The sequence below is a fragment of the Caloenas nicobarica genome, chromosome 14 (genome assembly GCF_036013445.1).
Source record: "Caloenas nicobarica isolate bCalNic1 chromosome 14, bCalNic1.hap1, whole genome shotgun sequence".
NCBI classification, from domain to species: domain Eukaryota; kingdom Metazoa; phylum Chordata; class Aves; order Columbiformes; family Columbidae; genus Caloenas; species Caloenas nicobarica.
This window is the reverse complement of record NC_088258.1, coordinates 6,124,887-6,149,525: the sequence shown is the minus strand read 5'-3', so window position 1 is coordinate 6,149,525 and position 24,639 is coordinate 6,124,887. Positions and strand designations below refer to the sequence as shown.

At 48.0% G+C, this 24,639-nt stretch overlaps 1 protein-coding gene across 1 annotated transcript in view; it reads right to left on the bottom strand.

Annotated features, from left to right (window-relative positions):
• The window catches only part of ADAP1 (ArfGAP with dual PH domains 1), a 59,874-nt gene extending 45,849 nt beyond the window's left edge, over window positions 1-14,025 (bottom strand). The window contains exons 1-3 of the mRNA XM_065644723.1: window positions 13,938-14,025; window positions 5,118-5,248; window positions 3,473-3,564 (exon numbers count right to left, since the gene is read on the bottom strand). Coding sequence (XP_065500795.1) covers window positions 3,473-3,564; window positions 5,118-5,248; window positions 13,938-14,022 — 308 coding nt within the window. The 5' untranslated portion in view covers window positions 14,023-14,025. The remainder of the gene's footprint in view (window positions 1-3,472; window positions 3,565-5,117; window positions 5,249-13,937) is intronic.
• Window positions 14,026-24,639: the final 10,614 nt, after the last annotated feature.

Sequence of the window (24,639 nt, the reverse complement as noted above, 5' to 3'; positions counted from 1 at the left end):
CAGTGTTCAAGAAGAGACTGGACAACATCCTCAGACACACGGTGTGAACTGCGGGGTTGTCCCATGCAGGGACAGGAGTTGGACTCGACGATCCTTGTGGGTCCCTTCCAACCCAGCACATTCTGTGATTCTAAGTTGGGTCAGAAATTGGTCTTCCTGCCACTTGCAGGAAGAATAGCCTTGCCTTATCCTCCCAAACAACAAATAAATAACAAAAGAGAAACACCAACAACCAAAAGAACCTTAACTCTCCCGGTCCTCGTTACAAGCCCAGCCATGTGCCTCTTGGTCGGGCATCGGGAAAGGCTATGGATGGAGCAGTCGCCCCAGTGCCAGCGCGGCCCCTCTGTGCTCGCAGACACGGGGCTGCAGCTGGAGCTCGGCCACCGCTGGGCAGAGCTCCCCGGAGCGCGACTGCACCACAGAGGAAGAAAAATATCGTAGCGGCAAAGCCTGAGCTGCATTGTCAAAGGAAGCCAAACCAGCCCAGCGCAGAGCGAACCACAGACATCTCTGCCAGCCCGACAGCAGAAGGAATGAAAACGCTTGTGGTTTTTAAGCTGAGCTGCAGGGCGAGCTTTTGTTGTCTCTCAGCCTGAGCTGTGCAAGGAGAGTTGGGTGGGATTTGCATCCAGATCTCAGGAGCCCCCACGCTGCAGAGGGACCTGCCCCACTTCCAGCCAGGCTCCCCCAGCACGAGCTCTGCATCCCCTCGAGCAAGGATGGGGCATGGAAAAGAGCCAGGAGTCTGCTCCTGGGAAAGATGTAAATACCTGGCTATCAAATAGGCCCCTGCCCTGTAAGGACAAAGCAGCTGAGGCTGGATTTCAACATCTAATTGAATTTAACTGTGACTTAGGAGTAAACAAAATTAAAAACCCCTAGGACTGTGTTTCTCCTACCAATGACAAGGTGAAAAATGTTGCTTCTCCATCCTTAACATCACAAGTATATGAGAGTCTCAAAACAGCGCAGCCAATTGCTGGGATTTTGGAGCTCAGCGACATAAACATGGTACTGGATCCTCTCAGGACCACGACAGGTCAGGAGAGTGGTCTGTTCACCAGGGGCAGCATCCAGCTCCCAGCTGCTGAGAGAGCCAGCAGCTCCTCCGGCCATCTGGGGAGCATGGAGAGCTCATGGGACACAAGATGCTAAGGAGATGGCAAAGGAAATAAGCATGAATAACTCTCTGCCAACAGATTTTTTTGTTTCAACCCAACTCTGTGGAGAAGCAAGAGAGGAGTTACCGGTGATTTTCCTTCTATAGATGCACCATCCTAAGAAGTGCAATTTATTTACACAGCAAGATGCAAGCAGCAGTTGATGCATGGGGACGAGAAGGATGCTAGAGCCATCTGCAAAGGGCACCCATGGGGATGTTGAGACACGTGTCACAAAACTGGCCACCAAATCCTGCAGTAACAGGGGAGATTTGACCTTGGACTGGCGGCTCTGCTGGTCAGGGCGGAAAGAGGCAGGATTTTGTGCATGGAGATGGGTGGGTCAATGTCACACCAGAGGCTGCAGGAAAGTTAGAAGCTTCTGAACGGCAATCCTGTCATCTGGGTGTGGACAGACAGGAGCACACAGGTTTTGTCCTTGACTGTCACAAGGCAAGTCCCCCCCTCACCTCCTCCAGGTTTGAGATATCATTTTTCCATGAGTCTTTACTAAATCACAGCCCTGACTTTTCAGATCCTTACCCACACGACCACTTCTGAGTCACCAAGAAACCTTGCATGAAGCATCCTCCCACCTTTCCTAAGCCAGGACCCAGGGGTGATGCTTGAAGGCCAGTTTGAGGTAGGAGGAGAACCTGAAACGTCCTAAACTCCCAACGAAGTCAAACACATGAAAGTTTTTCCCCCTCTCTGCCTTAGGAGAGACAGGTATAAGACAAACAAAAAGTCACTTTGCCAAAGGTGTTTTTCTGAACTGAAGTAAAAAATTAAACAATGGCGCTGCCATGTTCAGTTGAATTTGCACCATCTCCTCCCCAGGGCCTGCAGCATTGCTCCAGCTGAGAGCATCTTCCCACTGGCTTCTCCTTGGGCTCCCTCCCACTAAGGCAGAGATGTTCCAGCAATAGGAAAGGTAAGAAGCTGGGGCTTTTTTTCCCTTGAGAAAATCCTAGCAAGATAATCACAACACACTCAGAGTGCCCCTCCACAATACACAGTGGCTTTGCCAGTCCTCAGATCACTTCTGCACTTGTAGGAAGAGAAGAAGCCACTGCCAGAAGGCATTTTAGATTAAAACCAAGATCTGGGAACACTGCATGAATAGATGGGGTTTTTATTGTCAGGCCAGGCAGTGCTGCTCACACCTGGGCCTTCCCAGATTGGGCATTTGAGTATTTTCAAATAATGGGTAACAGGCGCATCACCAAGTTACTTCACAGGTCTTTTGTCTTTACTATAAAAGGCTTTTTGCATGATGTGGGAAGACAATAACTCTTCCTAATAGCTATTACAAGAAGATTAAAAAATACAGATAGTCATCTTGAGGACTATCATCTGTATTCATGACCCCTTTGGCCCACCTTCAGTATTATTTTGGATTTGGGAAACACAGCAGAGCCCTCCTACTCAAAGGCTTGTATCTCATGCAGGGAGCCCTATGAACCCTTCCAGTACTTTTGGGCACCTCTTACGATGCTTAAATACATCATCTGCCTGCTCAGAGCCTCACATTGTTGTCACACCACTGAACCACACCTTCCTCTTCAACTGGTGACACCCAGCTAAAGCACCAACACTGGGAAGTGATCTCAGGGACCAGCACTCACCAGTTCGCTAATATTGAAGTACTGGCTCTGGAAATTATGCCCTCTGCGAAGAGTGGTTTTACAAAGATACAGAACCCCCTGGGTACTCCGCAGGACTGGGCCCTACGATCCAATTCCACCCCCCTGGATGGTCCAGCATATTCGGGCCACTCAGCCCCCTTGGTCTGCAAAGTCTACCCCAGCTTACTCGGAAGGTTTACGCTGTACGAGAGACAGTATATTTTCACTCATCTTCACAGAGGATATCATTTGTCACTTCGGCAGAAAAAGAAAATCCACCACTTTGGCACAAAACCCCAGAATTTTTATATTACAAGTAACCTGGCATCTCATATAGCAGCTAAACAAGTTCTGTTTTGATGCAGGACTATCTGAAAAGGCAGAGAAAATCAATGGGTAGAAATTGTCGTTTTTGTAGCTTTAGAAACTTGGAAGAGTCTGGGGAACAGAAACTATTGACTTCCCTGCATCATCTCAACTGTACTTATTAAATAGGAACCCACATGTAGTATAAGCTCTACCATATGTGTGCAGAAGAACAAAGATTTTTCAGAGCCTTTTATAAATGAAACCTCCTTTGTGGCTAAAATAAAATACGTATCGTGCTAAAATTAAAATATTACAGAGGCTGCAGCTGCACAAAAAAATAAATGGTGTTTACCAGCAAAGGTATTTACTTACTGACAGTCAAGAAATGTTGGCTTGTAATAAAACGGTGGCAGTTTGGATTCATATTTTGCTTTTGCTACATTGTTTCCATTCGAGGCCATAAACTGCGAAAAGAAGAGAAAAAAACCAGAAATAATTTTTAAATGTTAACAGTATTTTCCCTTGTCCTCTTTTGATTGTAGAGACTAAAAAAATAATTGGGGTGGGGCTTCTGTTCACTTACTGAGATTTCCCCAGGACTGTGCACAGAAGGGATGCTGCAAAGGCTGTGCCTGCAAACCAGGGCTCAGAAATTAATATTGATTATTATTGCCAGGGCTCCCCCCAGCTTAATACGATGCTGAGGACGGGTCTGTGTCCCAGCCGCACGCACACGATCCCCACGGAAGCGAAAGGCAGCACACGGTGGCATTTCCCACTCACAGGCATGGGAACAAGGTGGCTCTCAGGGAATCCAGCACAGAAACTGGGCAAGCAGAAGGCAAAACCCAACACTAACTTTAAGCCTCCAGGTGTTACAACTCCAGCAAGGTAATAGTCTCTGACAATACGCCCTTTGCTTTGGATCACATCACTTCTTTCCGAAAGAATAATTTTATTTTCGCAAAGCCAAGCCAGCAGCCTCAGAAAGGAGCATTAAAAATAAATAAATACATAGATTTTTGAAAATTCTGTGTGCCCTGACAGCCCTCCTTCTGAGCTCTTATAAAAATGGTTAGTCGAGAACAATGCAAACAAAACCACATATTTCCCTATTCATGCATTTTATTTCGTGAAAAAGCACTTTATAAGTGTAAAAACCCTATCCTTTTCCAGGCACCCACCCTAAATATGTTCTGTTTTGTATCAAATGCCAAGCACACAAGCACAACAAACAGCTAAGCTTTTTTTTTTTTTGACCCTTAAGTATCTTTTCATTATTTTCATGGGTTTGAGCTTCTCCAGTTTGCATATTCAATCTATTTGAAAACACAAACCAAAACAAAACACAGACGGAAAAACTCATGCAACACAAAGGTTTCTTTTCCTCGTAAAACACATGACTCCATGGGCTGCGGCTTTCAGAAAAACCTCAAATCTATAACATACAAGATAAAGATCAATGACTGGCATCTTTCTTCATGCCTTTAAAGACACCAGTCGTCAAAAGATACACGTTTCCTGGGTAGGCTTGTCTTTAGCAACATCATGCAAACCTAGGCAGGTGTGTTGCATAAATAGAGAGAATTTATACTGTGAGGGTTCAGTTCTTCAAGACACAGGTTCAAGAGTCTTCAACACAAAGTAGAACAAAGCCAGAAACAGCTGAGCTGGGCAGGGGTGGTAGACTAGAGGTCTAATCTAGTCTACCTTCTAGTCTAGGCTGGAGGTAACACGAGCAGCAGAAAGCAATTCATTTAAAATCAGTAATTTCTACACACTCTATTTAATTTATGTTTTTACAGGTGTGGGGGAAACCCTCACAACTTCTTCATGAAATGGCTCTTCCATTTTTCCATCAGCATCATGGACCTCATTCCGAGTCCGGAATTCTCTAGACATACTTTCTGAAATCATGTTTGTTGTGGCACCTTTAGCAAGGCCTCTGTTTTACAGCTTTGCTGATAAAATGCAGTGTCCCAAACTCACTGGTATTTCAAGTCTCAGATGCACGTACCTCCACTTGAGCATCATCCCAGTCATCCAGACGGACAGACTTCACTTTGCTGACTTGGGGAATATTGCGATGGATTCCTGAACAATTCAAGCAGATGAAGATCCCCAGGCTGTGGGATGCCCAGTCCGGGTCTGAAGCAAGAAGCAAAGAGAGAATTGCACTTGACTGGTCTATCGGATTCGGCACAGGAGGAAGGAGAGATGGGGCAGGATGGGGGAGTTCAGCAGTCACCAGGGCAGAGTTCCCTGATTTTAAAGGTATCAAATAAATACACAAGCAAAATATAGATATGAGATAGTTTATACTGATAGTTATGCCAATTACACTAAAAATCAACATATTTGCAATCTCAAGTGCAGCAGTTATTCACCAAAAAACCCAATATACAGACAACTGCATATGCCCAAAACCTCCAAAACTCACTCCATGCTCACCCAAAGAGAAGAGGTGAATATCTGCCTTCCATCACCAAATCACACCCAAGCACTGAGAAATTGCAGAATTAAAACAAACAGCTCATGGAAACCACTATGCTGCTCCCTTACCTTGCTGGTTTGGGGGTTTTGGTTGGTTGGTTGGTTTTTGTGGGGTTTTGTTGTTGTTTTTGGGGTTCGGTTTGTTTTGTTGGTTGGTGGGGTTTTTTGTTTGTTTTGTTTTGGTGTGTTTTGGGGGGTTGGTTTGTTTGTTTGTTGTTTTTTTTACAGTGGGAATGCTCCACAGAGAAACTTTCCTCCCACGGCCACGGCTGCCCATCAGCGCAGCCCTCCCTCCGCCGTGCCAGGAGGTTTCCAGCCCTGGCCTTACGGAAGAACGCAGCTCTGTACTTTCTCTGAGCAAAACCACGCGCTGTTTACAGCCCCGAGCTGACGTCTCACACAAAGCACTTTCAACCCAAGTCCTTCGCCTCCAAATTCCTCCTCAGCAGAGGCATTGCCCGAAGGACGGGGAGATGGAGAGGAACCGGAGGAGGGCAGGGGCGGGACGCATCCACCAGCGTCCCTGGCGCTGCCTCGCTAATAAAGCCCATACAGGGATCTTTGTTTGAACTCCGACTAGCAAATGTCAGCGTCTGCTATTCCAGCTGCGCCCCAGCAGAAAGAGCTTCCGTGCAAGTCACAGACTCAGCCACTAAATCCTCCCCCTCCTCCTGATGAAGGTCCCCTCGCCCCATCCTCCCCCAAACCCGCACGGGTGGGAACCCCCGGCCGCCCCATCACACCGGGCTGTCGAGGGGTAAGGGCAAATCTTCCCTTCTTGCAAACCATCATAATTTGTTTATTTGCCCGCAGTAATTACGCTAAACACTCACTCCTCACGGCACAGCAATTATTTATAAAAAGCAAGAGAATGTGCTTTCTCCTGCCTATCCATATTTAATGGCCTGGCTACGGCGGTGCGGCGGGAGCAGGCTGGCGTGGGGTAATGCAGCTCCTCCGCATGGGGCATCGAGGTTTGCCCGTGGGGACTGTCACCAACCTCTGCCAGCACACCCCAGGGAAGACAGATTCAGCTCCCCAGAGGTGGTTGTGTTCAGATATAAACCCAAGAGGTGACTGAACGGCCTCATCAGATGTGGTTGGGTGCCCACCCAGGAGAGGAGCAAGTTCCCAAGCTGTTACAAGTCCCACCAGCCAACAGGAGCTGGGACCAGCAGCCACAAATAAAGGTGTTTTTGTCCTGTTTCACGTGGTCTCCCATCTTCATGAGAGACCCTGATGACTACAGCTCAGGCGTGGCAAATACGAAAACAAAGATTGCTGCCGGTTATTTGCAACAAAAATTAAGAGTTTTGCATGCTCATGCACATTTCTGTGCTTTAACTCCTCACGTTGTCCTCTCCCATCTCTAAACATGTGGCTGTAATCAAGATCTGGGACCTGCCGAACTTCCTACCACAAAAATATTAATAGTCCAAGGTGCAGCACTGCTGCCCCATGGTAGCCCAGGACCAAAGGATGCAAGTCAGGCAAGGTTAAAGCATCAAGTGTCTTGCCAAAAAAAAACCCACAAAAACCTCTCACTTCCATGCAGAGAACCAGGCACAAAGAAGGGTGAGAAGGTCAAGAGGAAAGGGTGACCACGGAGCAGTGGTAGCAGTGAAGAAGAGGGAGCCACGGCAGCAAAGTTTGGAGCCGGGTCTAACACGGCCACCAGCTCCCCGAGCTCAGTGCAGCCGCTCCACGATAACCTCGCTTCAAACCTCCCCAGTGTAATGACACCTGCTCAAGGCAAAGTCCACCTTCCTGCTAGACGCTTCAACAGCTGGAGCATGTTCTCTGCGTTGGACATCTGAGAAGTTCAGTAATTTTATTTAAGCCGTTCTATCTGGCCAGGGCCCAAAAAAGTGCACCAAAATGGCGATATATCATAATCTGGCTACTGCCCAAAAAAGATGATTTTTTTTCTAAGCCTCCAGAGTTTCAAGCAAACAGCAGTGAAGCCTAATGAAAACTTTCCAGCGTGCCTAAGTTCCACACAAATGACTTTATTGCATTATGTCAAGCCAGAAGGAATAAAGACAAACAAGGAACAAGGGGAATTTTAAACCAAATACACTGTTCTGAGTGCAGAAAGTCTCTTAACCTTTGGTATCATTGCTCCAGAACAACCAACTTTTTCTGCTCAACGTGGCAGAGTTTTCTAGTCACTTATAAACAGATTATGACTTTCAAAATAAAAACTTGATGCAACTTTATTTTACAAATTAAATTTTTAAAAAAGCTAAACTAAACTCGGGGGAAGGGCATTGGGGTGGTATTTTCCCAACTCATTCACCTGAAAGGGAAGGCATGGCCAGAGATCACAGAAACATCCAAAGCAAGCCTAAAATACTTGGGCAACACAGCTAAATTCAGAAATAAACTTCTTCGCCCAGCTCCTTTTTCCATCACAAGTCCCAGGAAAGCCCAGCCTAGAGAATAATGAACTCTGCGGCTTGAACTCAACATTACTGAGTGTAAGAACAGCCCATAGAGGGAAAAACAAAGGCTGGTCCCAGAAAAATAATAAACAAGAAGAATCAACATAAGACATAGGACAATTCATACAAACCAAAATAAGAGATGATTGGAGGTGGGATGGCACTGGATTTTTTTTTTAATAAATATTCAATATTTCCCGTATCCAGAATATAAACATAGGGTTTCAGTTTGAACATCCCTAGATCCCATCAACCCAAGTAAATCACATACTGTAGAGCAGTAGCAGCCTCAAAGTAGCCACAAAACAAAAGCAACAACTCAGAGTCCCCAAATTTACTCAGATGCCCCGGCTCCACCTTTTGCCTCAAACCACAGTTATCACCATATACAGCACAGTATACTGCTGACCAAGACAAATATCTGCAAGGACGTTGCCAATGCATCCTCCAGCACACAAACCACGGCCAGACCCTCAATGAGCTGCCTACCTGCATCCCCACTACCCTGGTTTTGTTGAGATGGGGATTCAACAGATTTTTCTGATCTCTCTCCCCTGTTTGAGGTGATAAAGACTAATTAGAGGGAAGAGGAGGACCTCTCCAGGTAGGCAAAACCTTTTTTACCCTGCACTGGAGAGGTAACTCGTGCCCTAGGATACAGGATATAGTCATAATGATTTTAGTGCAATCAACACAAGCAAAAAAAGCCTTTTCTCTTGTCACTCAGCTGTGGCTGATTTCCTAAATTCCCCAGGCAGGAGAACCTCCTGTTCAGTACTGAAGTTCTGTTGCTATTTACTTTGAGGAAAGATTAGGAGGTTAATAAACAGACCTTGGTCATGCATGCTTAAAAATAACAATAAAAGACATTAAAACTGAAGCCAAACAGCCTCCCACCAACGCTCCTCTCTAAGTAGGAAAATTTTTCAGTGAAGGCACTAAACTTGCCAAGGTCTTTTTATTCAGCTGGCAGGTCTCAGCAGCCCCCTCTGCTTGCTGCCTGCAGCCCACGGCTGAGCTGCAGCCCAGGCACCCGGACCGAGCAGAAAACACCATCATATTAAACCTCCTTTGTTTCAAAAGGTCCTTTTTTCCTGCAGAAAGTAGCACCGAGCTAAACACAACCACTATGGGATATTTTTTTTTCTCCTTTTTAATCCTCCACTCTGCTTAAGCCCAGAAAGAAGGGTTGACAAATTCCCAGAGGACAGAAAAAAAAGAAAAAAAAAAAAAAAAGGCAAAACCCAAACCAACAATATTTAAGTGAGAGGACAATGGAGGTGCGGGAACAAGTTTCCACTTTTAGCTTGAAAACGAAAAGCCCGTTTCACGCCATTAGAGCGGCGAAGCTCTGGAACAGCTTTCCAGTAGGAGGAAGTGGGGGCAAGAGAGAGAACTCGCTGCGAGGCTGAGCCCCATCACTCACCAAGGGGATGGGGAGACGTCGCTGCGGGTGACAGCACGAGGCAGGACCCGGCGACTCAGTTGTCCTCCCAGCCTGTGTTTTTAGGACCGGCGTTTAGATATGAGAAGGTTGAGATCAAATCCTTTCTGTGCCCTCCTTAATCCTGAGCAAATCAGGCAACCCCTGTGTACTGTGTTTCCTTCTAATCATCGCCCTTGCTTTATGAAATAAGGGGATGGAAAAGATTCACCTTCTTTAGAAATAAGAAGATGCTGGGCCTGCGGGAATGATGTTTACAACCACCTCCACCACACATCACTCACCCTCAGGCTTTTATATATAAACACTTACACCAGAATACCAAATCTGCTCAGTTTTTCAGCCCAAAGCTCCAACGCCTGCCTCCCCTCCATCGCGCCTTCTGCTCTTCCTCCATCCCACATCACCTCTGAGCCTTGGGCACAGAGGCCGATGTCACCCAGGGTCTGTGTCCCAGTAATCCATCCCGAATAAGAAAGAGAAAAACAATAAAAACAAGCCACATAAACTGCTGCCGGAGGGTTTAAATTGCAGGATCGCTTTGACGGGATTCCCACTCCCATCTTCAGAGCCTCATTGTCCTCCTAAAATGTAAAATCATTCTCGCTCTGTGGAAACACAAGCCTACGTCATAGAAAAATGGACTGAAGAGAGAAATGTTCAAGGTCTTGTTATGCCCTGAGATAACCATCCGTCTCATGATGAGAGGAAAGATTGCCTGAGACAAAGAATCATTTAGGAAAAAAAAAGAAAAGGCTGAACTGCCACATTAGTCTTGAAGAAAAAAAGATTATTCTAATACATTGAGAGCCATTACATGCCAGCAATTCAGCGAGATTGCTCAGTTTGCACTTAAGACTGCATTTACCATGCTGTCTTGGCTGTGAAAACACATCTTCAAACCCACCAAAATAAACACACTGCAAACCAACACCTAGGACCCTGACTCCAACACAGAAGTGTGTAATGACAGGAGACATCGTGTCCCAGATAATTATTTTATTACAGTGACTCCTACCCCACAATGCAGTCTCAAAGCTGTAGCGAAAGCAATCTCATTATTCATTACATACAGATGACATCTTTGGACCCGAAACATCTTTTTTAATTCAAAAACAACCTTTCATTGAAAATTATGGTTTTATAAAGCTACAATTAATAAAAAACCTAACTAGAAGCTTTAAAAAAACCCAAAACCAACCTACAAGTGAAAAATGTAACCTCTCAGGTTGTTTTTTTTTTTTCTCCACTCTGGTTTTTTTTTTTTTCTCCACTCTGATTTTCAGTTTCTAATTTAGCATCCTTTCTACATTCCCAGCTGTCACGGCCAGGGCCACCATAAGCCTTGTTCTCCCTACTTGAGACATCCTGTCAAAATCTGGGAGAATTTTTTGGAAGCTCTTCTTTTGCACTAGAGATTTTTCTGCCAGAGATGGATGCTGGTCCTGGGCAGACACAGATCTGACCTTCCTGAACATCACATTCAATGCCACGTTCCACCCAGATGCAAGTGCACGAACCACACACATCCTGAATACATCAGACTTGCTTGTAGGACTTAGCCACTTATTATTTAATATTATTTAATCCTCAAACACAATTAGGTGGCAAATTTTGCCCAGACCCAGGAACTCAGCAGGTTTTGCCTAGATGTCCCCAAATGCGATGACCCCACAGGGGACAAAATTACTTACATAGCCCCAGAGGAAAAGCACTGCCTCCCCTGATGCTCCCTGTCCACTCTGGGATTTTATTTTTTGCATGGTCACAGTTTAGCCACAACGATGCCAAGCTGCGAGCCCTTTTGCATCAGGAGTTTGAGCTTTTGTTACACCAGAAAATTACACCTGGAACAAGCTGTTACTCCAGGGCTATGGCTACTGAGCCTCACCCAAATGCCAAAGCAGTAACAAAAGAAAACAACCTGGTTTTGACATCAGGAAAGAAAAAAAAACCCAAAACTTTCACTGACTGGCTGCTTTCTGAAACAAATATTTCCAAGAACAAAAGAAAACCCAGCTAGCTTCCAAATACACAAATTAAAGTGACTAACATAGAATTTTCACCTGTTATATATCTGACCCACCCTATCCTTTGTTAACCCTGAGCTAAACAGCTACCTCTTATCCTGGATCGTGAATTAACTGGGGATTTCAGGGAAAGGAATACACTCACCTGAGAAGCAGTAATAATAAATCAGGGACCTTGACCTTTTGCTTACCCTCAGCTGTACCAGATCAGCAGTATAACAATACACACATGTGGGAAAGCACAAGTACACCCTGCTTTTCTTATCTTCTGTTCATTTCCCACCCTTCCTCTTCTTTCATTTGCACTTTATGTTCTCTGCTTTGGTACTTCTCCTCTATATAGCTGTCCACCCAGTTCCAGCTATCACCTTTATCTTCCTGTGCATCCCACTTTTCAGCAAAGAACATACTTATACCCCATCCTGGAGGCTCTCTGGATGCATATCCCATGTTATCTCACACCCAGAAAGACCTGACCTGTCTACACCTGACCAGGATGAATAACAGAATTCATCTTGAATATTTTATATATTATGTACAGACAGAAGTGATGTATCTTATGTTAGGTAGCCCAGGGCATCTCAAGTTTATTGTCAGGCAGACAAGCAGACTACAGCACCATAAGTAGTTCACTAAAAAACTGGGTTGATGAACAGCGATCCAGTCCCAGGGAAGCAATGCCATGACAGTTCAGAAAGGAGGCTGAATGGCATTAATATAGCACATCTTGTATTACAAAAGACACTGGCCCAAATTCTCCTCTTTGAGTTTCAGATTCACTAAGACATCTCTGCATGCAAATGTCACCAAAAGAAAAAACCAGTTTTGTTGTTTTACAAGCCCATTTAGACCCTTTAACAACAACCCTCTTTCCTTGACATGAGCTATTTTATGGACCTACAGCTTCATCTCCATCCTGCTGATGCTGAGAAACTTCCCATTTTGCAGGGAGAGCCTGCAAAATATATTACACACAGGGCAAGGGAGAATTACCCCATGGATCTGTATGGCCCAGGCTTGTAAAGTCTCCTCTGGGAAGGAATAATTTAGACAGGCACCTGTTTGGTGAACCCAAGCTGTGCTCAGCAAGATACCTCAGAGGTGGGTTGGTCCAGTTACACAGCAACCACAGCCAGCAGATGGGTGGGAGCAGGCAGCGCTGCAAAGCAGTTCACACTATGCAGAAAGTTCTTTGTCCTTTCCAGCCAGGTACCAGGGGACACATCACTTCCAAAAGTGAACTGCAGAGCCCCGAGATGTAGATTAGGGACATAAAACCATTGGTAACAGTACAACCCGAATGGTGGTATCCAATAGATCTTGAAATGCCAAATAAATCAACATGCAGAAAAATAAGGTTCAGCTGAAGTATTGGGTTTTCTTTAACCTATAGAATGACAGAGGCTGAAAAACGACACCCTTTCTCTGCACCTCTTCAGAGCCGTTCTGCCTAAGCTAATACAAATTTAGGCGTTTCTAGATGGTTTGGGATTTGGGGGTTTTTGTTTGTTTGTTTTAAATTTTTGTTTGTTTTATTTTTGTTGGGGGGGGTTGTTTGTTTTGTGGGTTTTTTGGGGGGCTGGGAGGTGTTTGTTTGTTGGTGTTTTATTTGTTTGTTTTTTAAAAGGAAAGTTAATTGCTATACAATTTTCTAAGATTCTTCTCAAAGGCAGGTCCCGCCACACCATGCAGCCCCTGCTCTGCAAGAGCAAAGGCTTTCCCATGCTCACACCCAGACCCCAACAATTCACCATGCAAAGGGAGAGGAAGATGCCCCCAGCTCAGATTTTCTCCTCTTTGTACATCAAAAGGACTATGGACATTTCAGCCCCGTCCCCTTGCACAGCGTTAAGCAGTGGCCAGGCAGGCACCCATCGATGGCACACCGGTCAAAGGTTGGTGGGCAGGATGCCCACGGCAATGCCTCTGGTTCCCCCCGTCTGTTTGCTCATTGACAGGGCAGGAGCAGTGACAAAAGTCAGCCTGTTCGCGAGGGGACACGGAGAACAAGCCGCCTCCAGCAGCGCAGGGCACCCCGCCCGGGCAGAACCCCCATCCACCCGCTCGCAGCCGGGTTAACGACACCCGGGCTGCACTGCAGACCGCGGGGACCTGCCGGGGATGACATCAGCGCTGCCACGGCCGGGCGAGGAGCTGGGCAGGGCTGGCAAGGGGGTACCTCAGCCAGGGCTGCTCCGCGGGTACCGCGCCAGCGCATCCCCATCATCCCTCCGCCCTGCCCCGGAGCATCCCCGCTGCATCCCCTTGGGGGCACGGGGGGGATGTGGGGTCGGGCCACCCCTCAGCGGGGCACAGCCCCCGCCGTGCCCGGAGAGGGCAGAGCCCCCCGACCCGCCGCTGCCTCCGCCGTACCGTGCGGGCAGGTGCGGCCGCCGCCCGCGCCCCCCGCCTCGCCCCGCTCTTACCCGGGGCGGTGCAGTCGGCGCACGCCGCGTTGCCCGGCCGCTGGAGCAGCTCCACCAGCGCCTTCCTGCTCCTCTCCTTCGCCATGGGGGCGGCGGGCGGGCCGGCAGGCGGTGCGGGGCTCCGCTCGGCTCCGCCGCGGCTAAAGCAGGTTCATGGCGCGGGGCGGGGGGCGCTGGCGAGGCGGGCGGCGCGCCCGGGCTGCTCCATGCGGCCCCGCTCGCCCCGCGCAAGGTGAACGCCGGGGGGGGCCGCGCCGCCGCCGGGAGGGGCCGCGCCGGGGCGGTTTCTGCCCTGGACGCCTCCTCGTCCCGCCGCCGCTGCCGCCGCCGGAGCCGCCCGCCCGGGCAAGGTGCCGGTTCCGCCTTCCGCACGGCCCGGGGGGCTGGCGGCTCCCAGCGCCGCTCGCCCGCGACCTCCAGCGGCCGCTCGTCGCCGGGGAGCCCCCTCCCCGTGGGGGTCCCCAACCATCAGGGCATCACATCCCCTCCGGGTGTCCCCAGCCCGCCGGGTGTCCCCACCCCAGGGCGCTCCCATCCCCCAGCGATGCTGTCCCAGGTTTAATTTGGGGTGCCCGTGCCACGCCGCAGCCTCGCTGCTCGGTTTTGGGGTGCTTACACCCAGGGGCACGAGCCAGCATGGCAGTGGGGAGGGGGCGGCCAGGGGTCTTCACCTCAAGGAGGTTGCAGCACACAACATCCCAGCCCTCACTGGAAGAGGCCTCGTTGCTCAAGCGCCTTGGTGGGTTCATGAGCAGTGCTTTTGGGGCATCTCTTTAACATTAGCATCTTTTGGGTGTATTTGTAAATGTGTAACTGGTACCCACCTGCACTCTGAAATGCTCAGTTCACCACTGTCCTTCCAAGCGCCCATTACCACCACCTTCCATCTCTGCATCTTGGCAGGATTGTTCTCCAAGCATCTTGCTGCGCTTTCCACACCCCTCCATGGTGCCGAGGGACTATCAAGGAGAGAAGACACCTCTGGGGCAGAGTAACATCTTCCCCATGTCATCTCATGGCCATACTGCTGGGACAGAGAGCTGCAGCCACCCATGTGTCTCAAGTCACCTATGGGTCGAGGCTTCTGTCCTTGTTTTACCAGGACTAGAGGGTGACTCAGAGGGGTGATGCGGGAAGACTTCAGCCAAGGAGGGGTTCAGAGCTGTGCCTTGCAGGCTGCTGCCCAAACTCCTGCTGAAACCTTCTTCTCAGCTACGAGTCACTGGCACTGCGATGCTGCCATGGCCTATTTGTGGTTCATACAGCTCTGCTTACAGAAACATTTTTGGTTTTGCAAAGAAAATCGCCCATTCAAATCACCCATTTCTGCTTCCTCCATCAAAGCAGAGCACCCTCCTGCAAAGCTCAGCTCATGCTGTTCCTGGTCCCCACCATGTTCAGGCCACACACAAATGGCTGCAGGAGGAGGGTACCAGTAGCTCCTGGAAAAATTCCACAACCAAATCACCTCAATCCTGCAAACATAGATGTGAGCAGGTTCCATGGAACACTTTGTAGGAGAAAATAACACACACCCTTAAATATGGGCAGAATCAGGACCTGGTGCATTTACAATGCCCCCCTTGCCTTGAATACATTTTCCTAAATGACCTTTGCATTTGTGCTGTCAGAGAAGTGACTGTAACCAAGTTGATTTTTGGTTGTTTTAAACTGACATGCGACTGTTCCTTGCTGACTCTATGCAGCATTACGCATCATGTTGGGGTTTGCTGGTTTTACAGGTGTAGGTTCCTGATGACTGGAAACTCATTCCCATGCTAACCAAAGGTGTAATCCCACTCACAGGCCTTTTGTGGAGAAGTTGAGCTGCTGCATCCACACCCTCACCTTCAACTTCCAAGTCACTAATACTAACCTAGAGCAGAGCGCTGACTTCTAACATCCACTGGGTAAAAATACCTCCAGCACAGTGTCTTAGCACTAATCCTCCAAACCCGTGCTACATTCAAGCTTGTGGGACTGCTTGTCAGTGTAAATGCTTACAAGATCAGAGCTTTACCTAAGTCCAAGATGGGTTAGGTTTTCATTCGCACTTCAATCACAGCACATCCCCCAGCCTTCTGGCTTTTCCAACACATGCACTTGCTGAATTCTTCATGCAACAGCCAGGATGCTGCACATCATCATGAACTTACCGAGGACAGGGGCTGGGAGGGGGACTGGTTTTAAAGTCTCTGTTTAGCTTTCCATTAAGACTTATTGATTCTTTTAATTTTTTGTTCTCCTGGTTGCTAGGCAATCCCTCTCTCTCCTCTGCCTGCTGGAAGCCAGGGCTGCAGAGAGAAATTTATATCTTGTAATCAAATCAAATATAACAGATCCTGTTGTCAGCGATGAGAGGGGAGTGTTTTGTAAAGGCCAGGCGGAGCAGGAGAACAGGGCCAGCAAGGGTTGATCAAAAGCAACCCTCAGCATTTAGGTCCCGTCCCAATTACTCCAGACTTCACATCAGGAAACAAACAGCCTATGTGGGTAGAGGGGACACGGAGAGAGAGAGGGAGAAAAGTTGGAACTAAGTGAGCCAGAATTGAAGATATATTTCTGTTAATTGGAAAAATCAAAGGCTTGATACAATCTCACATATACAAGAAAAGGTCACCCTGGCAGGGCGCTGGAGGCTCCTGGGAGGCCGACGGGCATCGCTGCTCCAGCTTGTCCCCGTCAGACTGTTCCCTGCTGCCCGTGCCCACATGAGCCAACACCTCGTCTGAGGTTTTCCCCACATTGTTTTCTGTGGGTACGACCTGTCAGGGAACACTTAATGAATTTACTCCAACTTCTTTCAAAGTCTCTGGCCAAACTCTCCGGAGACCTGTTGTCACTGTCAATACATCACCCTCATTCAGATGCTCTTTGTCTCTCCGCTGCTAAGTGACTCGTTAAGTCTAATATAATATTTTTATACTTATGCATATAAATACTTACATATTTATGCGTAAAATGTGTGTGTTTGTAAACACACACAATTTTAACTCAGTCTTTTCTAAATTGCAAGGTTGTTGCCTTAGAAACAGATGTTATTAATGCAATTTCCCGAGGTGCTGAGCACATCGGCAGCAAGGGCAGCCTCTGGAAATGCCAGACTCTGAGGTCAGGGCAAAGGATGCTCAGAAATTCCTGGAAATCTTTTCATCATCTTTGTGGTGACGCCCTGAAAATGCACATACATAACTACACCTTCTCCTTGCCCCTCCATACTAGCTCCTTCCACCCCCAGACTGCCTTGTTTCATTATGAAAGAGCTGTTTACACTGGGTTTTAGTTAATTTTGCAGCCCCGGTGCTGAAACGGCTAAATCAGCATCACAATCACACAAGTAAAACGGTTTTAAACTCAACCCCTTATGTGACCCAGGAGCACATTCACAGCATAACGTGGGGAAACGTTACAAATTCCTGCGTGAACAGCAAACCCTGACAGAAACATCAATAATTCATGCCACTGCAACTGCATTCAAGCAAAACTCTCTGGAGTAGTAGAAACGCCAGGCTGGATCCCTCAGGCTTCCTCAGCACTGTAGGGGAGGCAGCTCTTGCAGCTGGGGGTTCGTGTGAACAAGCCATAACACTGGCCACCCGCACCCATGCTAAAGCAGCTAGTTTCCACTGCAGTATGGTTTCCTGTTCAAAAGAAAGAAAAAAAAAATCAAATACTAGAGGTTTTTCTTTAAAAAAAAATTTAAAAATAATCTTATCTTCTGGGTTAACCAGTTAAATCAAGAGTGGCTACAGCTGGGAGGGAGGAATGCCACAGAGCAGAGAACTCTGACCAGGACAACTAAAAACTCCTGAACTGAAAATCCAATAGCTGTGCCAACTTTCTCTTATTTTCAGCAAATTGCTTTATGGGCCCTGTGGGATTTTCTCCTGTAGAATGGGGAAAAGCACTCTCACTGCATCTGCATGGTTAGGATGTGTCGGACAAGTTGAAGAGGATGATGCAAGAGAAAACCATGCGAGGGTGCAGAAATAACAGACTGGAGTCCGGCAGCTGCAGAGCTGCTCTGCACCTGCACCCGCTCTCAAGGAAGAAAAGGTGTTGTACAACTCTAAAAGTGCCTTGCTGCAGAGTAATTTGCAGATTAGAGTTTCACTACATTTGCATAGTGGTTAACTCTTGCAAAGCCCAGTGCTATTGGTGTGAAAATAAGGGGAGTCCTTCGCTCCCGTCATTTAACAGCAGCGCAGGTAACATGGTGCACACCATTGTGCAAGGGAGAAGAGATGGGGAGAGTGAGAACAAGATGAGGGTGTAAAGCAAAATCTCTCTGCTGATTGACTTCAACACCATTTTTCAGGCTTCTGCAGCACCCTGGAGCTGAGAGCTGCTCTCTCACAGCCACACCGCAATGAAAAGGAAAGTAGCTCCAACCACTTTTCTGAGCCTGCCCATCGTGTGCTCAGGACATCCTTTCTGTTTCTGCTCCCCATGTGCTCTGGCCAGGCTTGCTGCAGCAATGGGCTGGTTTGGAAGTCAGTATATGGCCGCAGAAGCTGCTTAGTTGCTCTGATGGGGTGGTTGGGAGCCAAGAGACATCCTAGAGAGCACGGCAGTAATCGATGGCTTGAGGATGTTGGATATTTGTACATCTGCTCTACACTACACGGGAAAATCTCAATGCAAGAAGAACCGTGCTGCAGCAGTCCTGTTGCTGCTGTACCAAACCCATTTCAGACGATGTAAAATATGATGTGGAAGGGACAGCTGGGGGAAGTGGCTCCACGGCAGCTCCCAGGCACCCGACTGGAGCTATGCTGATTTCTACAGCCTAATGGCAGGCTCTCTTCTGCTCTCAGAGAAGATGAAATTAGACCAATTAAGTCAATAATTCACCTGTGCCAGTGTTAGACAGCTGCTTTTAGCATTCTTCCTGATTTATACTCATTAAAAGACTTAGGCCTGGGGAAGCTCTGTATGGAGAAAGCCAACATACATGTGAAGAGATCCATGCGTCAGGGTATCAGCTCCAAGACAAGTCAAAGTGCTTGTTCAGAGCAGGCCAGCACCAATCCAGTCTGAGTCAGAGACATCAGCAGGACAGGTTCGACGTGCAAACCGCAGGGCAAGCACTTACCGTTGAAATTGTCTTTGCTCAATTCCAATAATTTAATCTCTTCCTGGCTCAAATGTCTCATCCTTCCAGGAACAGCTTGGAGGCATTCAAGTGGGAGACTGGGCTGCGTGACGTCCCGTTGCAGGGTGGAGATGGAAGTGGTCCACCCTGGGAACCGGCGGCTGCTCCTGCCAGGGACCCAGTGCCAAGAGGGTGATGGAGATGCTGCGGGCAGGACCACAGGGCAGAGAGCAAGGGCCTGAAGCCCAGCACATCGCTTCTGGTCTGGAAGTCTCTGCAGCAGACCTCGAGTCCCTCAGGAAGAAGACAAGTCATTTTAAAAGGACACAGAGGAAAAGAGAAGACTGTGCAATTATAGGTGCCAGCAGTCAGTCTCGTATCACAGGCTGCTGCCTTGAGCTGCTGGTCTGGCTCAGACATCTGAGACCACATCGCTTTCTGTAACATTGCTCAGCTGTGATTTGAATAAAGCATTAGATGGAAACAAAGCTGTGGTGTTTTCTCTAGAAAGAGAACAGAAATGATGGCCTGAAGGGAGCTGCTGAACAGCTGGAGATGGTAACTGAACCTCCCCCCAATTAACTTTGTCCACAGAAAGTTGAGGACCATGTCTGACCCTTCCTCTGGCTGCTGGTGGGATTGCCTGGATATCACTGAATATCTCCTAAAAGCTCCCACAACATCGAGATTAAGAGCATGCTGCTCACTTATTTTTTTATTCTAGTATGCTTTGCCAAAGAAAAATCAGCAAAGAATTAATTAACGGCAATTATTTCCAGCAACAACAGAGCAACCCTGCTCCAGAAGCCATGAAAACAACATCATGTGACTCCTGTGGCTGAAAAACCTTTATACATCGGTACAAAAATAAACAATTTTATTGCAGGCTATATAAAGAGCCCAAGCCAGGTTGGGAAATGACAAGGGAACAGCCATTTCGATGGCTGAGTCAGAGCAACCACCCAGGTGACTTTTGTGAAGGAGTTTTAATAAATAAACCAGTGCAAAAGCACCAACCTGAGTAAAAGAACCAGCAGGAGCAGGTTATAGCTGCAAGAGAAGGTTTACTACACCCATCGCTCTGTGTTATTAGTGCTGCTAAAGTGATTTACTGTCTAAGTCAGTGCAACCAATTAGAGCTGTGATCTAAAGTACTAGCCAGCTCTGGTTTTGGTGATAAACATCACCCCACCTGCCCATTACTTGCTAAAATAAGCTGAAATAAAGCCATCAATCCAGACATCTCTCTGCTAGAATGAATCTTTCTAGCTCGCACCACCACACCTGCAAGTCTCCTACTGTGCATGCTGAAAGGATGGAGGTAGATGTTCCAAACACATTCATTTTTCACCCACCTAGTTCTTTTTCAGCAGCTGGTGAACTCAGCAGTTCTGAGAACTCACACCTCCCCTGTCACCAAAGCCCTGCAGTGACCTGGTTGTGGTGACATCTCTGTACTGCACAGACACATGCTGACCATCCCCCTGTGCAAGAGCGCCAGGACACACCTCCTTCCAGAGATGTTCGTCTCCGTGCTGCATCCTTGTAGGTGGCAGTGGAAAATCCCTCTTTTCCACTGGACTCCGCAGCACAGTTTGGGGAGGAGGAACTGAACCCCATGCTCTGCTCATCTGCACCATTCACGCTGATGTCCGTGCACACAGACCGTTCACACCTGATCTGCGCCATCACCTCACTCTCACCACATAGATACCAGTCTGGTGTTGGGCTGCATGAACCAAATATACATATACCTTTAGATTAGATAGAAATTTGAATGCAGAGAGAGAGGAGGACAGACTGATGCTGCCTTAGCAACCACTCCGAGCATGCACACACATGTCAGACATGTGCCGAGCAACAGGGGCTGGGGCGCAGCGATGGGTGGTGAGGACGAGGGGTTAAAGACAGCCTGCTAAATTCACAGCCTGAGGTCAGCACAGCCTAACTCCCACCTCCACACTAAAGAGCAAAAGCTGAGGGAGGCAGCCCCAGCGATGAAAGCAGCCAGCCTCATTACACCCCTGGGATTTCCCATTTGGTACTTGCTCATGGGGATGTGAAGGCTCATTTATCAACAGGGGGTTTTGCTCCTGCTTGGTTCAGTGTCCTGAGTTACCAGCAATTTTCTCAGCACTGATCTGATCTGCAGCTTCCGTGCAATTTCTGAGTGGCAGCGGGATTTTTTTTTTTTCCTATGTGGGTCTGCCTACCCAAAAACTGGCTTCCTCGGTGTGGTGAAATCCTTCTGGCCATCCAGTGAGCCATGCTACCATGGAGCTGTGGGAGCAACCCAGAGGGAAAACCCCACTGCAGATGCCAGCAGATTGCTCATCTGAGCAGGCTGCAGCACACAGCATCAGATCGAATCCTCAGGGCAGCCCTGGTGTCCCAGGTTCTGCAGTGCTACTGTTCTCCCGCCTTGTCCGCTAAGGAGACATCCAGTGTCTCCAAAGCATGCTGAAATCCAGAACGCAGTTTGATAACAGAGAAATGTAAACAGAGCAAACAAAACTGGAGCTGACTCCCTTGCAGAGCATCTCCTCCCCCATGCCCACCTTCCCACCTGCTGCCCTCGATCAGCAGCTTTGCAACCAAGATCAGACCCAGGTGTGTGAGCAGGTTCTTGCTGGGCAGGGCTTGCTAGCATTGAGGAAATTAGAAATGCTTCAGCTCCTAGAAGGTTACTAAAATAGTCAAAGGACTCAGCTGACCAAAGAGGGCTGCAGAAACAGCTCCCACTGCCTGCTTTTTAAAATCACCAAGATGAAGTTAAAAGCCTGGGTCATTCTGAGCCATCTCCCTGATTTCTTCACCCCCTGCTCTCTTTTTGCAGGGCTGCTTTCCACCACTGCTCCTATCAGAGTTTTCCATAAGGACCTGACCAGAAAAGCATCTACAATACCGGATGCTCTAAGGTATCGCTCTTTACCAGGCAGCAGGGGACACAGCCAGATGGACCACAACATCCCTCCCATGTCAGTGGGAACCTGCCTTACTCTGTGTGGGAGCTGGGCCAGCAGCTGGGGAGGTGGGAAAGCGTGGGACAGTGAGGACTGGATTCAGCCCAGCACATGCACTTGAACTGTTTGACACTCACACAGGTAACCGTGGCCTTTCCTGAGCTATTTGGTAAATGCCAGACTTGTCTGGGATGTTTCTCATCCAACCAAGCTCAAGAGGAATCAGCAAGCATAAGATTGATGCACCTGCTAATGCAGGTCCCAAGATCTCCTCGAATAATGGGAATAAACAATCCGGTTTTGAAACAGCCTGTGTAGTGCTAGAGAGAGTGCACAAACATCAGAGTCCCTAGGAAGAGCCATAAAAATCTGTCCCTATGGCATCATCAGTCCAAGGAAACAAGAAAATACGCATCGAAGTCTATCAAGTCCTCTGCGCACATGCATTGCACTTCTAGGTGACTTTCTATGAAGCTCCTATTTTGAGCAGTGATCAATTATGCATTTCAAGCCATATGGCACCTTCATTCCAGGAGGAAGGCATTCTGTCTTGAAATTGGTAAGCTAGAAAATCTGCTGCATCCTGACAGAAATGCAACGTTGCCAGCTATTCAAAGCAGCAGAATCATTAAAAGAAAAAAGAACGAGGATAAGATGAATCAATATCCAATTTCCATCGAAACACCCTGGCAGGGGAAATGGACCCTTGCATGTGCCCTTCCAAACAGTCTTTTTTTTTTTTTTTAATTAATATGAGTTAGAGCTTTGATTTTTGTGGGAAAACTGACACAATATGCCACATACCCAGTTTAGCAGGAGGATCTCTTCCAGAAGTCATCTCCTCCAGGCAGAAAAGTAACTAAATTCCTTTGGGGGTCACTGGATATGTGACCAGAAAAGACCGCACTCTTGTGTACTAACAGAAGCATCATTCCCTTCCCCGGAATCATGGATTAGAAATGTAGGAACATACTGCTCTCCAGTGGAACCAGAACACCCGAAGCACTTTTCAGAGCCTACAGCATGAAGTGATGCTACAGATGCTTTTTGTATATTTTGTACTTTTTTTTTTTTTTTGCTGCTCCTTCTTTCATAGCCTGCCTACAGTATTTTCTGACCTCAACTGCATCAGTGCAACACTCCAGGTTTAGTTCCAGCAGCTTTGTGGGAACAGCATTGCCTCCCAGTGCTCTCCAGGCCTGCTTAGAGTGAGGTAACAACGGGGTGAAATGCAAGAGGTGCTCTAACTGATCTAGCTCTCTCTCAGTGTTAGCGCTGGTTAAGCCCAACCTACAAAAAGCAGCAGGAAGTGAAAGTGATTTTGTTTTCTGCTGCAAGGGCAATTAATCATCAGCAAAGGTCAGTAACTCCATGGTCTCCCAAGGAAAACGAGTGGGTGATTACTCACTGTGTGACTTCCAGCCACAAAGACACCTCCGGCCTTGAGGCAGGCAGGACAAATTGGGGAGAATACTTTGGAAGAGGGTTCAGGGGAGGACCAAGCGCGAGGGTCACCTGGCTACAGCCTTTGCTGTGTGTAACCCTGTGCACAACCCCAAACAGTCACTTCACAGGTGCCTACAGACACAACCCTTCTGTTACAGCAAGTATCCCACTTCCAGGTGGCAGATGCAGCAACAATCCTTCCTTAGCACAGCGGCACAGGCTCATTGTACTCCTACAAAGGACTTTGGACCATGGCCCACTTCCAGCACAAGCACGGGAGGCTTCGTATAGGCTTTTCTATGAAAAAACGCTCAGAGCCTTGGAAATGTTTATTAAAGCCTTTCTTCCTTGTTCTGCAGGTCATTGCGGTTGTTTGGAGAGATACACCTAGAGCTCAAGGTCTCCCAGGAAGACGTAACGAGTGTTGGCTTGCAGCAATGTTCTTTCTGTAAATAACCGCAGCGATCAAGGTTAAGCTCTTTGTGGTTGGATAGATCCTAATCTGAGCAAAGAAAGGGGGAATGTGTGGGCAAAGCTCTCCTAAGTGTTGGCATGCAAAGCTCTGCTAACCCAGAGCCCTCCAGGAACAGGATCCCAAGCAGGAGGGTCCCTAGAGCTATGGTGTGAAGAGCCTTTGCTGAAGAAAAACTACAGGAAAGATGATCACAGCCCCCTCACTTACTGATTTCTATTATCATGTTAACAGCTGACATAGATCTTCACTCCAACACAGTCAACACATTGTTCTGCTCCTGGCTGTCCCTTCTGCACCTGCACAACTGCAGCCAGGCTGGCAGTTTTTACATCCAGCCCAGCACAATTGCGTTTGACAACGGCATTTCTCCAGCTCCCGGGGTCCGGGAGCACCCGGGTCAGCAGGCGGTGCTCCACGGCAGTGCCGGCACAGGCAGCGCGCAGACAGGTTTCCCACATGAAGATTATTAATGCACTTGGGCAGGACTTACCTTGCTCCTGGTGCCACACGCAGCAGAGCAGCTCATCAGCTCCAAACAGCTCCATAAAGAAATCATCACCCCTGACAAACCGCCTCCCCCGCAGCGCACACGCCTCAGCTCCGCGTTTCCAGAATGCAGATTTTCCCAGTTTGGTGTCAGGCTTCTGGAAAGGTTCCTCCTTGGCACGGGAACAGGAGAGATAACTAAGAACTTAGGATTTTCCTTTGGCTTATACACCGCTG